The 17,574-nt window shown below is 37.7% G+C and overlaps 1 protein-coding gene across 5 annotated transcripts in view; it reads left to right on the forward strand.

Moving 5' to 3' along the window:
* The window catches only part of LOC104589803 (calcineurin B-like protein 3), a 52,421-nt gene that overhangs the window by 12,178 nt on the left and 22,669 nt on the right, over positions 1 to 17,574 (forward strand). For all 5 annotated transcript variants that reach the window (XM_088898733.1, XM_088898649.1, XM_010248238.3 and 2 more), the window contains 3 exons: positions 4,679 to 4,738; positions 9,528 to 9,636; positions 9,848 to 9,900. In XM_088898733.1, the coding sequence (XP_088754859.1) occupies positions 4,679 to 4,738; positions 9,528 to 9,636; positions 9,848 to 9,900 (222 nt within the window). The remainder of the gene's footprint in view (positions 1 to 4,678; positions 4,739 to 9,527; positions 9,637 to 9,847; positions 9,901 to 17,574) is intronic.

Raw genomic sequence — 17,574 nt, forward strand, 5'->3', positions numbered from 1 at the left:
TGACACACATGGAGAAGGAAGTTTGGGGGAGGTGAAAAGGTTGGAGGGGCAAGCATTAAGGGTAACTGAAAAGTCACTCATAAAAGGTTTTTCAGGGACTCTACCCGAAAAGGAAAATAGTTCAAATTGTTTTGATTTCAGAGAAAGGAAAGAGGGTAGCAATTCATTTTTAGAAGATTTACAATTTGAGGCCATGTCAGATACGAGTTTCGGTCCACTTAATAAAGAAGAGGAGTAGGCTAGGCCATGGACTCCTAAACTGATTGTGATAGGGGAGAACCATGTTTTTGGACCAAGCCGTGTAGATGGACCAAGCAAGAAGGGATCACATGGGGCTTTAAGTGGTCAGGCGAGTCAAGAACCCGATTTATTGTGTAGGCCGCTGGCCACTAGAGGATGGTAGTCTTTGTCCATTGTCTTCCCCAACTATTATTTTTGAGCACCGATTTGAAGAGGGATTCTGCGCAATGCCGTCCGAAGGATGATTCTCAAGGTTCCCATTTTATTCCATCAGAAATGTTTTGGCCTTACCCCAGGGGTGGACAACTGGTGAGGGTGGGTACAACTAAAATGCTAAGGACAAAAAAGGTGATAAGTTTTAAAAACTGCTATCCTTCTCTCTTAAAGGAAAAAGGAAGGAAGAGATTTGTGAGTGGGTGATTACTAAGTTTGTTCGTTTTGGTGATTTGTGTGAGTCAAAGTGCTTGAAGAATGTGGCATCTTCAGAAAAGATCGACTCCTAAGCACTCCTATTGGCTACTGAAAATGACACTCCACAAGGAAGGGCTACTGATAGGATTAGATATGTATCCTTTGAGAAAGGCTCTCACGTTGCCTTGTATGAGGTAAAGTAAGGAAGTGAAAATGCTTTAGATGTTTAGTTGTTGTCAGTTAAAGAGGTGGTGGGTCAACACTTTAAGCTTAGTAATAAGGGGGCCGTGGATGATCATATCGTTTGGAGAGAGCTGAGGTGGGAGATAATGCTGAGGAGGAAGTGATAAAAGAAAGAACTTTGATTTCAATTCTTTAAAGAGTAGCTTTTGTTCCAATGAGATTGATGGCAGGGAGCTGGGCAAGGAGTTGGACGTCAGTACCCGATGTTGGAGTTGAAATGGGAGGTGAGGAAATTTTAGGTGATAGTGAAGGGTCTGGAAACCAGGTTGAAAGCTACATCGAGGATATCTGACACTATGAGGAGGTGAAGATCGGAAGGTTGGGCATTGTCTTAGGTTGAAGGAGCAAACCTGAAGAGGAGGGGGAACGGATTAATGAGATAATCAGCAAGGAACTACGTAGTTCGAGAAATCATAATATTGTGCATGTGACAAAGATATTCTCTAGGCTAAAACTCGGCTTGGCAGGAGCAAGACCTACAAAAAGTACAAATGGGTTTACAGGAGGAAAAGAACGAGAGACAGTAGGGGTATTGACCATGGGGGGGGCATCGGGGCAGGTTTAGTCATCAACCCCCTTTTTCTGAATGAGCAATAAGTAAACAAATCGAGTGGTGTTGATGTTGAGTTTGTTGTGAGGCAGTTGCCGTAGAATAATAACAGTATTAATGGGGAATCAGGTGGGGTGACCCTCCGAAAAATAATGGATAGAGAGGTGTTGAAGGAATTTTTTAAATCCAAATAATATTTAAATAATTTATAGCCCAGATAAGTGGGTTGGCTAGTGTGCTAGCCAAATCATCAAAACTAAATAAGGTGTCTTGAATGGGAGTTCCCTCTCTTTAAGTGGGAGGGACAGGTGTCCTTCACCTAGGGGGAGGGGGTAGTTGCATAACTACCCCACTCCCTATTTAAGCTCCTTAAGGGAGAAGCTAGAGGCGGAGAAAATTGTGTCTCAGTAGATGCTTAAGAAAAGCCAAGAAAGAGAGAAGAAAAGAGAAGTTCTCAAGGGAAGCCGAGGAAGGAAAAGAAATCTCACTAATACAGGTAGGAAAAGGAAAATCCTTTCCGTGAATACTTCCTTTATATGTCTTCTACTATGTATCTTTATTCCTCTCTCTTTTATTTTTACTTTTAAGAAGGGAAATAGAGGGAAATAAACCATCTACTACCAGGTGCTTTTACTTGGTTGATTATGGCCCAAGACAAGTTAGGGGTTAAACCATCTACAGTCTAATTCCTAAGGACTGATTATGGTTTCCTTCAAATGAAAATGAAGAACAGAGGAATAAAAACCGTATACAATCAAATATTCAACTCGATTAACTACAATTCCCTTCTTGTATACAAAATCCAGAGGATTAAGGCTGTCTACAGTCAGAATTTTATCTGATTGACTACAGCTTATTGTGAAGGAAGGAGTGAGAAGGAAATCTTCTTTGTATAAAAAAGTAAAGAAAGAGAGAGGTGTATTGTTGTAGAGTTTCTCGATTGTAAAGAAATGCAAATGAAAAGTTCTTTTTTTTTTAAGTACTTTATTGTTTTTTTCTTTTGTTCTATGAATTCATTTCTCCAAATCAAAATCAAAAGGTGTTCTCTACTTTCTTGTGGAGATGTAATTAGGGGGAACAATCCATATGATTCACTGAATGGGACTTACCCAAAATAATAAAAACTCAATCATTTGATTGAGTGAATTATGCTGCATGAGAATTTATTAAAATTTTCACACCAACAATAGGTTACAATTGGTAAAAGCTTGGGTCTGTTTTTTTGGGGTGGTGACGAGTTTGCTAGAATGGCTTTTGAGGATTTCGAAAGAAGGTATGTGATGGGGACGTTTCAATCCAGGATGACACAATCGCATAGGAAGACTGAAGTCATGGCTGTGGCAAGGAGGGGTTTTTGTTTTCTGGTTAGTTAATGGGCTGCTGGTCTATTTATTAATGGGGATTTGTATGGGGTCTTTCCTTGTTTTTAGCTTGGACTTGATTGGGTGTCCATTTTGTTAGTAAGTTGCATGGGTAGTGGGCTCTCAAAGAGTCTTTGAGACTGCTTTCTTCTCTCGGTGATATCTTATCACCTCTCTGATGTATCTCTTTTATTTTAAATGTTATCTTTATTCTTCAAAAAAAGAAAAGAAAGAGCAGAATCCCTAGCAACAGTTTTTGGGGTTGAGAAATCCAAACAAGTGGGAGTCGGTAGTTTGATCATTAAAGGTGATTCAAAGGTAGTAGTGGAATGCCTGAAAAAAGGTGAGGGGTGATTTGGCAGCTTAGAAATGACTTTAGGGCGCTTCAAATGGATTTCAAAAGATATGAATGTTCAAATAAGATGGGTTAGAAGATCTACTAACAATTTGGCAGACAGTTTAGATAAGCAAGGGGTTCAAAGACAACATATTGGTTGGGCACAGTTGTAATATAATTGGGGGGCTAATCCTGTAATGGGTATTCTAGTTTCTCCCAACTTCTTGTTGTACTCTGTTCTTTTTAATCTTTAATGAAATTCTAATTTTTGTATTGCTGATAAGAAAAGACCCATTGTAGCTGTAAAATCTGAGGGTTCTCCAATATATATATATTTTTTATAATAAAATAAAATTCATTTATAAAAAAAGAGATTATAGGGGGAAGGTGACAAGGAATCACTCGAGAGAGAAAAAGAAAATCCCAGCATCAAAAAACATCAAAGTTACTCCTCAATGAATCTTCCTCCACACCTTCTCCCTCAACCCACACCTCCCCTCCTTCCTTTAAAAAGGTCTTCTTGCACCAACCTTAACATCTCTATCTGCAAGCCTCACCACATTTGGGCCACCTTCAAAATCTTCCTTAGGAACTACACTAGCTTTTCATCTCTCCTTGTGACTTTGCAATCCTCCTTTTCTTTTCCCTTTTCCTTAAAATTTTTCTGGACTCTCAAACACCCCTTTGAGTACACACACCGCAGAAGTATTCTGACTGTCAACACCATCCCCACCAAGGGACTTCTGCTTTATGGTTTTCTTGCTTGCTCTTCTTCTATACACCCTTTTATATTTACTGCAAAGGCCAGCTCCGACCAGCACCAGAAGAGATTTACTAGAACCCCTACATTTCTTTACATCCTCAACCCATCAGGGTCCACGGATACTGTTAAATACTTTCTTCTACCCAAATCAACTCTAACCTTACCCACTATCACTTCTTCAACTATTAAATTCTCCAGACACCTCTGAGAAAATGTACACTTTTCCTCCACACCAACATGGCGAGGCTCAGATATGTCATCTGAGACGTCCATAACTTGTGGCACCACATCATGAGAGGGAAAGGGGCAAGCAAGATTTGTCATGAGAAGGTGGCAATCTTGCATCAGGACACATACCTATTAAGTCCACATACCTATTTGACACTCCTTTTTTTTCTGAAGTCCACCATATAATCTCTTTGGGGACTCTCATATGTTTTCTCCAAACCAATGAATGCTATATGAAGATCTCTTTTCTTCTCTCTGAATTTTTCTCTCAATCGTTTCAATGAAAGAAGGTGGATTCCATGGTTGATCTCCTAGCATAAAACCAACTTTTTTGATATACTAGTTTCATGTTGTAATCTTTGCTCAATTACACTCTCCTAAAGTTCCGTAGTATGGTTCATGAGTTTAATCCCGTGATGATTATTACAACTTTGTAGGTCACCTTTGTTTTTTAATATATACACTATCATGTTCTTTCATTGAGATTTCATTTTATCTTGTTAAATAGTCCTTCAACTAGCAGTGCTTTAAACTATTCTATGCAGGAAGAGTTTCAGTTGGCATTGTTCAAGACAAACAAAAAAGAAAGCTTATTTGCAGATCGGGTACTCTTTTTTCTCATCAAACTTTATGATTCAGCTGGTTTTGTTGAATATTTTTTGGTTTAACAGTGGCATCAGATATAATATAATGGGTGGATTATCCTTCTTTATGTTTTTAGCTTCTATGTATAACCATTCAAGTATTCCGACTGTTTCAAGGTCATGAAATGAACTAGGAATCAATTAATTTATTCTGAGACATCATTGGCTGAACTTACAAATGAAACAAATACTGAAAGAGTAAATATTTGCCGTTGAGATCCTTATTGGATTTCTAAATTTTGGGTGATTCAATAAAGGGCAAAATATAAGATTCATTATAAAATAAAATTATATTTTTATATTGAACAGAATGGAATGGTGAAACAGGATTCATGTAGTTCGCCCCATATATTTCTTCATCATCATTATCATCTAACCGTTGTCCTAACTATGTGGTGTTGGCTGCGTGAATCCTGCCTTGCCCTTTCATTCTGTTCACTTTTCTCTGCTTCCTCATTATTCTTTCTTGTTCATTTATTAACTCCGCCATTCATGGTCTTATCAATTAAACCCAGTAATTTTGGAAGATAAATAAGGATAGGGCTAGACTGGAAGCTGGGGGTGTTGAAGTCTGTGAGCAAATCAAGGTTTATTTAGAATCTGTTTATGTACATGACAATGTTCAGGTTGATGAGGAAAAGTTTCATATTTCTATTGTGGATGGTGCTCTTCAGAATATGATATACAAATCTTGTCCATCAAGCAAGAAGTCTGAGATAGATGATAGTAATGATTTTGAGAAAGAGGTTGAGGAAGAAGAGGATCTAGAAGCTGCTGAAGATGTTATCCCAATTAATGAAGCTTGTAATGCACAAAAGATGGTTGATTTAGGTGTGATAGTTAAAAGAGAGATTTAAACTGCCAAAAATCTAGGCTAGTTCTTTTTAGGTGGTGAAGACTGAAGAGCTTTCTTGAAAAGTGTTTTTGGGGTTAGAAGAAAGGGACCAGGCAAGAGATTCTGAATTTATAGCCCTGGAATAAACAAAGTGTTATGGTAGAACAAACCCAAAACCTGCAAACAATTGACAAAAATAGAAAAAACAAGAAGAAAATGCAAAGGCAGAGGAACTTAAGAGAACACACACAGGCTTATGTGGTTCGGCTTATAACCTATGTCAATGGGTGAAGGAGCTGAAACTTCAAACCCCAACACACCCAAGTTCTTACCATACTTGCTCTTTTGTCTTCTCACACAAGCCAAAGATTACATAAAAGAGAAAACCCCAAACAACATGACGTAATGAATTTTGGTTGGATCCATAAGCTGAAAATGGATCAGATCCATACCTCCACGGGGCTACACTTCCACCACAAACCACTATGCATTAAAGAATTCAAGGCACAACACAAAACAACAAAGCAGAGCGATGAGAATATTTTGGTTGCCAGGAGGTTCAAGGAGATGGAGTGTCCAGTTATGTTGAGAATGGTTGGCTTGCTACTGGATGGCAGGAGAAAGTTTATGTTTTAGATTGGGGTTTGGTCAGGATGTTTGTTCTTAGATTAGGAAGTAGTTGGCAATATGAGTTCCATTTGTGAGCATTTATATGGGTTTGATTTAGGATTTTGTTTTCTGGGGTTTTCTTTCAAAGTTGAGTGGGATGCTATCTTAGTTTTTGGATTGTAGGGTCATGGGTTGGGCTTTTTTTTTGGGTTTTGGAATCAATGTTTTTTCTTTCTTCATTTCTTTTTTGCAAGAGTGGGTGGTGTTCTTTGTTTCTACTAGCAAATGTGCATGTCCTTTGCATGTGGCAACTTTGGATGATGATGATAGTTCTACAATTTTTTGTATTTCTGTGTATAAAAATAATTCTTATTTATCACACTTATTTTTGTTTAATATGATGAATATATAATATTAGAAATGTGCTCAAATATTTTCCAGAAAATTTATGTATTTTTGTAATTCTTTATGTTTTTATGTTTTTAATTTTTATTATTTAATTATGATATCATGGGTTGACCTATTTGACCCAATTGGTTGAATTGCTTATTCGCATAGACAAGAGAACAGCTTCATTTTTGAGTCAGTTTTAAGAAAACATGGGTTTGTATTACTATAAGTATTGGATATAGATCTAATTAATAGAGTTTATTGGTGAGAAAAAGTTACCTTAAATGTAGGATTTAATGAGAGAAAATGGGAATTCATACCATAAATATAAGACCTAATGAAAGGGAATTAAATGAGGTGAAAAATATTAATTCAAATTACATTTTTCAACCCTCACAATTAGAGAGGGACTAAATTTAAAAGCAATGGTATTTTAATCAAGAAGAAAATGTTCACCTCATTCATACTCTTAATAGTAGTATTTTTTTGAGCTGATAAGGGTATTTTTTTTTTAAATAAAGAAGAAATTTTGTTATAAAGAAAAAGAAAAATGATTACATGAGGTGATAAGGCATCACTGAAAAACAACAAACAACCTAGCCACCTCTGATTTTAAAAATATTTTCATCTACCACAAGCCAAACCCAAATAAACCATCAAAACCACCCACCACCAGAACCCAAACTTATGGAACCAAAATCCTTGACTTGAGCTCTCCTCCCATCTTTCCCAGAGCCCAGCCTAGTTCTCCACCCAAACAAATTCCCTTCCCAATTACTGATATCAAAATACATTCACTTCGGACCTTCATTGATTGCAAAAATAATTTTTTTTTTCTCTTCAAAGCTCTTGTCTTCTTTACCCTCTTGTTAATTCCAACCCAAATAGGCCTCCCCTTAGTTGAGCAAAAACCTTTGAAACTGGCAGAATTCTGTTAGACGGTTACATTTTTGGTATCTAAGAATACTCTTCCTCTCCCCATAATTATCATCAATCTTTTCTAGCTCTAAAACCACATTCTTCTCAAATACTTGCTCTGCTGTGAAAACCACCCCCTTCACCTCTTCGACTGAACACCTATCAACAGGAATTGAAGTGTCCCTCTTATTATTTTCCAAAAACCCACCAGACATTTCTTCCACTTCCTCAAGTCCTTCTCCACCTCTTCCTTTTCTTTCCTTCCAGTCTCTCCAACACATCTTCCCTTCTGCCTGCGGCAATCAAACAAGGCCTTGTTCTATTTTCTTCACCAACCTGCTACAATCTGCTGCCTACAAGATAAGCTTGTTTCTCATTCAACTCCTCTGCTGGTAGTCCCTTGTTCCCATCTACCTCAACTTCCTGGAGACCAGCATACAAGTATCCATCTGTGTATGCCCCTAATTCCGCCTGTCAAGCTCTGATTGAAGAGGGAGATAATGGACCAGCATTAGGCGTCCATCAACACCCCTCCCCTGTCCCTCACATGATCATTTAAGATTGCATATTCCTCTTTTCTAATAACTGGTTTATTTACAGCTGACCTAAATTGCACACATCTTTGGGCTTCATTACAATGGACTCAATCGTATCAATTAAACTTCCTCCCACATGATCACTTAAACCGTCACGTGGACTGGCTTGATCCAGTTCAAACACCCAACTGGAGCTAGTGACCTGACCCATCTTCAAATCCTCCTCCACTCTCTGACTTCTCCTTTGACACTTGATCCTCTTGCGCGTGGTCGGGATCATCAACTCCATCTGTTAGATTTTGAACAAAAGACCTTCTTGACTTCTGTCCCTTTCCATCTGTTTTCTATCTTTTGGTGATTCCTTGTCACCTATACTTGTTTTCCTTTCTCTTGTTCTCGAAACTTCTCTTTATTGTAAAAAATGGTATTATCAACTAATAGAATCTAATGGTTTGTATTTTTCTCTAGCTAAGCTCTCCATATGCAAGGTGTTTGGAGCATTACTTTGTTAAATCAAAGATATTTACTACTAATGCATGAAAAGAAAAAGAGTAGGGTATCCAAATCTTAAAAAACAGGGATGAGAAAATGTTCAAAATACCATAATTCAATATTTTCTTCTAAATGTGATGCAAATTTATGAGAAAATGTTATGAAGTAGTTTGGTATTTGATCTCACCAGCCCTCTTTTGGACTATTTGGATGGAAAGAAAGCTTGTAGTATTCAAGAACATTAAGTCTCAAAATGATAAAACCCTTAGCAAAGGCTTTCTCTTGGCTTTTGGTGCACAAAGAATTTCCAAATATCCAAGCCCCTCTCTTTTCTGCTCCTATTAATATGTTCATGAGGAATTAGGTTTTTGTTAGCACTTGGGAGGTTTCTTTTTGTGCAATCCCTTTACTGTATAGGAGTGTCTTCCCCCACCTTCTCTTATTTGCAGATTAAAGCTATACATCACATCACTATCTATCAAAAAAAAAAAAAAAAAGCTATACATCACTAATGATCTCCTGTAAAAAAATTAATTATGGTATTATTAGATGGAAACATGATAATATTTTGTCATGGTATACATTAAAAGATCTAACCTCTAATACAAAATTTAGGATGATAATCAATTAAATTGTACTATATATTGGATGGGCAAAAGTGTCCTCAAGAAATTGGGATAATAACTATTTACCTTATCCCAGGTTTTGTTTGAGCAATTAAGCTAGTATAAGAATCTAGCTAGCTGTATGTTCTGCATATATTTTAATATCCAGGTTAGATATATCTTTTATAACAATAACAGTTTATGGTTATACATGCATGCATATAAATGTACATTTTTTAAATGTTCTTTTTTTGGGTGGTGTTGAATATTTTAAATCTCATGTTATAGCTTGTTAAGCTTCCCCATATTCTTTTTAAGCTTCCAAGTGTCTTCTTATGAGCATGTCCTTGCTTCAAATTGTGCAGGTATTTGATTTGTTTGACACAAAACACAACGGGATATTAGGTTTTGAAGAGTTTGCGCATGCACTCTCTGTTTTTCATCCCAATGCACCAATTGATGATAAGATTGAGTGTAAGCTATACCAAATTATTTGTACTCATATTTTTGGCTTTCTTTATGTTTATCTCAGTAATTTCTCAAGAGAAGTAAATGGAAATTACTTTGGTAGATTATTTGGTGGTACTTTTTTTTTTCATTAATGAACTTTCATTTCTTCTATGATGCCTATTTTTATATGCTGAAAATATATTCAAGTGCTAATTTCCACATTGTTGTCTTGTAGTTTCTTTTCAACTTTATGATCTTAAGCAGCAAGGCTTCATTGAGAGACAAGAGGTAAATTATGTTGCTATAGTGAAATTAACCAGTCCTGAAATCATGAGAGCATTAGATTTTAATTTCTACTGATTTAATAATAGAGGGCCCTTTCTTCTTTGAAGCCTTGTAGATTGTGAAGTTTAGCTTTTAGAACATAAAAAACTGTTATTTCACTTGTCCAGATTGGCATATGCTGTTAGCAGCTGTCTTGGGGAGTATGGGACAGTGATAGTGTTTTTAATTTATAACAATAAGGGTAATGCTTATTTGGTTTTTAAAGGCACAATGTTGTTATTAAGTGCTACAGGGTTGCATTTCAATTAATTGAATGCTTCTCTTGTCTTCAGTGGTTGCAATGGTTTAAGGTACGTTCTCTTATTAGTGTTGTTGTTAGTAGACTAGATAGGAAAAGGCTTAGGGTCTGAGGGTAGAGGACTTGTAACCAGTCTAGGGCCCATAAGTTGCCATCTGCCCTACGCAGGATGATAAAGAACCTACCATTCTATGAGTCCCACCTTGAAGATTCACTGCCCTAAAACTTAACTAAGAATCTTATAAACAATGTGTTTTTTAAGAAAATAATTTGGATAATCAAGAATTCCATTTCAACTCTTTTAACTATCTAAAAAGATGTGTGAATCAGATGGTCAAAGGACTCTTTCTCCACATAAGTGCTTCCTTTGTAATGAAAATTGTGAAAAACAAAAAGAAAAAGTTGTGAAACTATATATCACTTGCTAATCTCCTACCCTCTTGTGCCTAGCATTTAGGGTTGTTTCCTTTATCTTAGTTACAATATATAGGTTTTATTGAGAAAGAAAACATGAAGAGAGGTGAAGAGAAGAGAAGTGAAAGGTTCGAATGGAGAAGAGAGAGTTACTATTCACTCTCTCAAACTTGGGATTTTATACTATTGAGAGAAATTACAAGTAAGCCCTCATATGGGTGCCCAAATACAAAAGAACAAAAAAGACAAGAATACCCTTGTACCCAAACAATCTCAACACTCTACCTCAAGTTGAGCATATATGTCAATCATGCCCAACTTGTCTAAGTTCTTGGCAAACTTTGGATGATGAATACCTTTTGAGCTTACAAAGGGTAGGCAAATCTCTCCACTTACTATCATCTCTCTGATAAAATGTCTATCCACTTCGATATGTTTTGTAAGGTCATGTTGTAGAGGATTGTGGGCAATGTTTATGGTTGCTCGATTGTTGCAATAGAGTCTCATTGGAGTATCAACTTGGATGCCTATCTCAGTCAATAAGGTCTTCAACTAGAGTAATTTTGACACTCCATGGCCATTGCTCTATATTCTGCCTCAGCACTATATCGAGCAACAACTAAATATTTCTTGCTTCACCATGAAACAACATTACCTCCAACTAAGGCACAATAATCGGATGTAGATCTTCTATCATCAATAGACCCTGCCCATTCTACATCTATGTAGGCCTCAACCTTTAGATGCCCATGGTTGGAGTACAACATCCATTTACCAGGACATCCCTTCAAATAGGCTAGGATTCTATTAACAGCCTTCATGTGGGAGGTTTTGGGCTCATGCATATATTGGGTGACAACCCCGACTGCATAATGATTTAGGTTTAGTCAAATAGAGATAAAGAGGGCGGCCAACCACTCTTTGAAAAACCCCTTTGTCTAGAGGAACACCTCCTTCAATAGTACTCAACTTGTGATAGGGATCAATTAGAGTTTTTGCAAGGTTGCATCCTAATTTCCCAACTTCATGGAGCAAATCAAGAACATACTTTCATTAAGAGAGGAAGATTCCACTCTTGGATCTTGCAACTTCAATTTCAATAAAGTACTTGAAATCACTGAGATCCTTAATCTTAAATTCTAAAGCAAGAAAAGACTTTAACTGAGAGATACCTGAGATGTCATCCCTAGCCACAACAATGTCATCAACATATACTATCAATATAATTAATTGACCATCAACCTTCCTTATGAACAAGGAATGATCAACCTGAGACTGAGAGAATCCAATCTTCAGAACAACATTTCTAAATTTGTCAAGCTAGGCTCTAGGGGATTGCTTGAGGCCATACAAAGATTTCTTCAGATGACAAACTTTCTCTTCACTATTAGGGAAGCCTACTCCAGGAGGTAAGTCCATATACACTTCATCTTGTAGATCCCCATTAAGAAATGCATTCTCCACATCCATCTGATATAAAGGCCAAGAGAAGTGGGTAGCAAGTGACATAATCACACGAATAGAATTTATCATAGCAATAGGAGCAAAGGTTTCTAGATAGCTAATGCCATAGGTTTGGGTATATCTTTTAGCCACAATGGGAGCTTTATACCTTTCAATTAAACCATTGGATCTATGCTTAATAGTGTACACCCACTTACACCCAACAGGAACCTTATCCTTGGGACGAGGCACAATCTCCCAAATTTGGTTCTTTAATAAGGCCTCCATCTCTTGGTTCATAGCTTCCTTCCAATGAGGAGACTACACTACTTCAGTAACACTGTGAGGAATAGAAACAGAGGAGATGGCAGAAATATAGGCATAATAGGAGGGTGAGAGAGCATTATACGACACATAATTCGTAATGGGATACTTTATACATGTTCTCTTTCCCTTTTGAAGGGCAATAGGAAGCTCAAGATCAAGGTTAGCAATAGAAGTACTAGGAGGTTCAAGATTACCTGAGTCCAAGGGATTAGATTGTGGTGGGCATTTAGCTTTAGGAGCCACCCTTTTACTGCGCCTGATGAGGAATTGCTGTTAGGATTGAGGCTGATACACAGGAGGTGGAGGAGGAGTGGAAGGAATGCCCTCATTACAAGGACGGGAGGAAGAAGAAGAACTAGTGGGATGAGAGGACGAAGAGGAACTAGTAGACATAGAAATAGGAACAAGAAGGTAGAAATGTAGAATGGAGTCTGATCTTCACTAGCAATCTTTCCTTGAAGAGATGGACGGGATAACTGATAAAAGGATGAGGACTCAAGGAAGGTAACATCCTTTGAAACATACCTCCGACCAGACTGAGGATTAAACATCTATAACCTTTTTGAATAGGAGAGTAACCAAGGAAGACACATGTAATAGACTTAGGATCAAACTTATGTCTCGAAGGATTCATATCATGAACAAAACAGGCACATCCGAAGACCCTGAGAGGTAAATTGAAGGTGGGTTCGTCAGGAAGAAGAAGTTGGTGAGGGGACTGAAGATTTAGCACCCTTGATGGTAGTTGGTTAATAAGATACATAGCAGCCTTGACAGTATCTCCCCATAAACGAGTAGGAACATGAGTCTGGAACATTAACCCACGAGCAACTTCAACCACATGTCTATTCTTCCTCTCAGCAACCCCATTTTGCTGTGGAGTATGACTACATGATCTCTGGTGAATAGTGCCCCATTCTTCAAGAAACACGAAGGTGGTTTTCAAAGTACTCCTTTGCATTGTCAGATCTTATTATCTTAATTCTTTTCTCAAACTAGGTTTCCACCATATTCATGAAATTTTGAACAATCATAGGAACTTCATCGCGTTGTTTCATCAAGTAGAGCCATGTATATCGAGTGTAGTCATCAATGAAGGCAATGAAGTATCCATACCCACCTATTCACAGAATGGTATATGGGCCCCAAACATCAGTATGGATCAAATGGAAAGCAACATTCTTTTATTACTCACAAAATATTTGGTTCTACATTGTTTGGATGAATGACAAACTTCACATTGAGGATTCAAGTTGGACAGAGTTGAACAAATTTGGAAACAAAAGTTTTATAGACTTAAAAGACATATGACCAAGATGAAAATGCCATAATTGCAAAAGACTCAATTTCTCATTAGAACAAGACTTATCTTGGCTCAACAATCCATATTCTGAAGCTTCATAAAAAAGGTAGACTCCATCGATTTCATGCCTACTTTCGATCATCTTCCCGGTGCTCAAATCCTAAAAAAACACAATGGGTAGGAAAAAAAATAGAACAATTATGGGACTTGGTAAGAGAATTGACAGATAATAAGTTTTTATGCAATTGAGGAACTTGAAAAACAGATCCAAGGTAAAGGTTATGGGTAAGTTTGACTTCTCCCTGACCCGAGATAGGGGTCTGAGATCCATTTGCAATAGTAATCTTGCCTTTTCTAGGGGTTAACTTATATGAAGTAAAGTGTGAAGGCATACCAGTCATATGGGCACAAGCCCCAGAGTCAACAATCCATGGGCTGGAGGTGGAACAAGCAAGTGCAGTACCTGTGTTAGCATATGCACTAGATGGATTATCAAAACCAAATGAGGAAGATGCCCCACTCTTTTCCAAGTGCAGTAGAAGACTCCGAAGTTTATCCATCACGTTAGAGGAGTCATGAGATTGAATGGTCACATTAGAAGATTGACCCCCGTTACCAACTGTGGCTAAATGAGCATTGTCTTTCCTTCCAGTTTTAAACTTGTTCGGTTTCAAGTGAGGATTGAGTTTCCAACATCTTTCCTTAGTATGCCTTGGCTTCTTGTAATATTCACAGATGACATCATCAAACTTCTCAGTAGTAGGATGCTTACTGCCACTTGGCCTAGGCTTAGAGGACATAAAGGCAAAGTGCTCAATCACAGAGGGTTCCATCATGGTTTCCCTTCTACTTTCTTTCCCTTGCACAAGAGAGTAAGTAGTAGTTGGGGAGACAATGCCCAAACTCAGAATATGTTGCCTAGTGAAACCAAACTTTGGATTTAAGCTAGCCAAAAAGTCAAAGACCCTGTTCTCCTCAATGTACTTCTTGTACTGCTCGACACCTATAGGATCCTTCCACTCAAAAGTTTTCAAATGGTTCATTTCTTCCCAAAGAGATTGTAGAGAGGAAAAATACATAGCCATTGTTCTCTCCCCTTGACGCATACTACAAGCTTCTCTTGTTACCCTGTGAGCAAGTGGTGACAACCCTGTTCCAAATATCTTTAGCAGTTGAGACTCGAGAGGAAAATGTAGTTACAAGCAATGTGAGGTTGCATTGAATAGAGCAGCCAAGACATTACCAGTGAATTATCCTGTTCCCACTATGCAAACTTAGGGTCTTCAATTTTTGGCTTCACCTCCTTGCCTGTAATGAATCCCAACTTACTCTCTCCTTGGGATAGTAAGTTTAGCCGATTGGGAACACTCCAAAAAGTTGGTCCTATCAAGTGTTACAATGGTTATCATACCAATGGAAACATCAGCATTTCCAAGAAACACACTGGAACCCATCTGTACATCTTTTGGTGATTCCATACCTCCCAAACAACTACCTTGGCAACCAAGGAGCACCCCAACACCCAACTGAAATACAAACCCAAAAGGAAGGGTCAAACTCGGTTAAAGGCTAGAAAAGGGGCCAAAAAGCTGGCTGACGGTAAAATAGAGGCAGAAGAAAAACTCCCAAAAATTGTTTAAGGTTCAAAAAAATATGGGACCACTTCCCGTCATTCCCAAAATATAAAATGACCTAGAAGAACTAGGTTTTGCAGAATAAAACCCCATCAAACAAGAGAAACAAGCCTCTAAACCAGACGAATTTTTGTGATTTTTCACTTGAAAAGTCCACAACAAATCATGGAAGCATCAAACCACAACGTGACATATACCAAAATTCATCTAAAATCAGGGTGAACCAAACCATACAACTTTTAGAGATTGCCGCCACCACCTGTACGAACTGCTGATGTCATCCAGCAGCAGTCTGACATCAGCAGCTCACCCTCTGAGCAAAAACCAGTAGAGAAAGACTCTCCCATGACCTTCTAGTTGCTCTGATACAGAGTTACAATATCTAGGTTTTATGGAGAAAGAAAACAAGGAGAAGAAGAGAAGAAAATAGAGAAAGGTTCGAATGGAGAAGAGAGAGTTACTGTTCACTCTCTCAAACTTGGGATTTTATACTATTGAGAGAAATTACAAGTAAGCCCTCATATGGGCGCCCAAATACAAAAGAACAGAAAAGATACCCTTGTACCCAAACAATCTCAACAATCTTTTTGGGTGCAGGTGGACTCTTCCAGGTGATGTGTTAACCATATTTAAAAGCTCCTTTTTCAGCCCACATAAGAGGAGAGAAATGGTGATGTGGAGATGCAACAAAGCAGCTATTTTATGGTTAGTTTGAGAACAAAGGAATGCTAGAGTTTTCTTGGAAAAATCGCAAACCAAGAAGACCACTATTCAAAATATCTTGATTAGAGTGGTTCACTGGCTCTAAACTTTGGACTTGTTTGCTCCATTTAATACTAGTGGCATGTTGAGAGATTGGTCAAATGTGGCAAATTCACAATCGTCAATGCCCTCTATAAAAATTGACTGAATTCCTCGGTTCCTCCACCCCCAATCAAATCAAACTTAACTTTGACGGATCTACATGGGAAATCCTGGCAATTCAGGTAAGTGTTTTAAGAAACAATGGTGAAGCCATATCCATAGTTTTCAAGGCGCCAAGGCGAGGCTAGGCGACTGGGGGGTGCCTTGTCACCTAGTCGCCTAGGCGGGCACCTAGGCATCACCTAGGCGATGGATTTTTTATGTTAAAAACATAGATCCTAGGGTAGTTCCCTAGGTATCATAACCATATTACTTTAATAATTATCCATGATTTTCATAAGAAAAGTATACATTTCATATTAAAGTATAGAAAATCAACATATTCATGAGAAGAAAAGGAAGAAGGGAAATAAAATTCAAAAAATATAGGGGCTGAACCCTTATTTTTGTTATAGGAAAAGAAGAAAATAAAAAGTATTGGTAGTAGTAGTAGTAGTAGAAGAAGTAGAAGAAGAATATATGGAAGAGGAAAATGTGCTGATTAGATAAAATTTTAAGTTCTTCCTTATTGGTTCAGGTTTTTAAGTCTTTGAGGGTTCAATACAGCATTTAGCAATGTTTGTGTTGATTAAACCCTAATAAATAAGAAAATAATAAAAAGAAATTAGTATATAAACACACAAAATGATTATTTTAGTTTAATAGTGTCTATTTTATAATTATAATCTCAAAAAAGAATGAATAAAAAAGTATTTTATGGCAGGAAATAGAAAGCTGCTTGGCGATTAGGTGAGGCGAGCCTCAAAGGGCGCCTTGTCGCCTAGGTGTTGCCTTGACAACTATGGCCATATCAGCAATCTTCTGGGGAACTATAGTGGGGGACACTAGAAGTGTGGAGTTGTAGCTGTACTCCAAGTACTGAAGTTGGCTGGATCACTTAATGCTAGATATGTGGTAATAGAAAGGGATTTTCAGGTTGTAGTGGGGAGGACAAAAAGTCAAAGTCAAGGGCCATGATACTATTGACACACTTTAAGGGAAATCAATCATATGATATTGGAACCGGGTGCTTTTTCCAAGATCAGCAAATTGTTTAGTGGGTAATTTGGCCAAACAAGGGGTACATAGGGAGTAATTATTTAATTTTTTTTGGGGTGGAGGTTAGCACTTCGAGAGCACCGATAGTTTTTGTGGGGTAAAGCATGTAGTAATGGTTTAACAAGTTTTTGGCATAATGAACATCTTTGTGCATGTCTGTTCTTTTATCAGATGGTCAAATAACGTTTAATCATGCTGTTTTTTGGTTTAGACCTCTCCTAGGTGGGAAATATGTCATGATGGGTTCTGATCTTCTAAAGACCTGCCAGGTGGTAAACTATAAAGCTATGGTACAA

This window comes from Nelumbo nucifera, chromosome 1 (assembly GCF_055504915.1).
Source record: "Nelumbo nucifera cultivar China Antique chromosome 1, China Antique-T2T, whole genome shotgun sequence".
Taxonomy (NCBI): domain Eukaryota; kingdom Viridiplantae; phylum Streptophyta; class Magnoliopsida; order Proteales; family Nelumbonaceae; genus Nelumbo; species Nelumbo nucifera.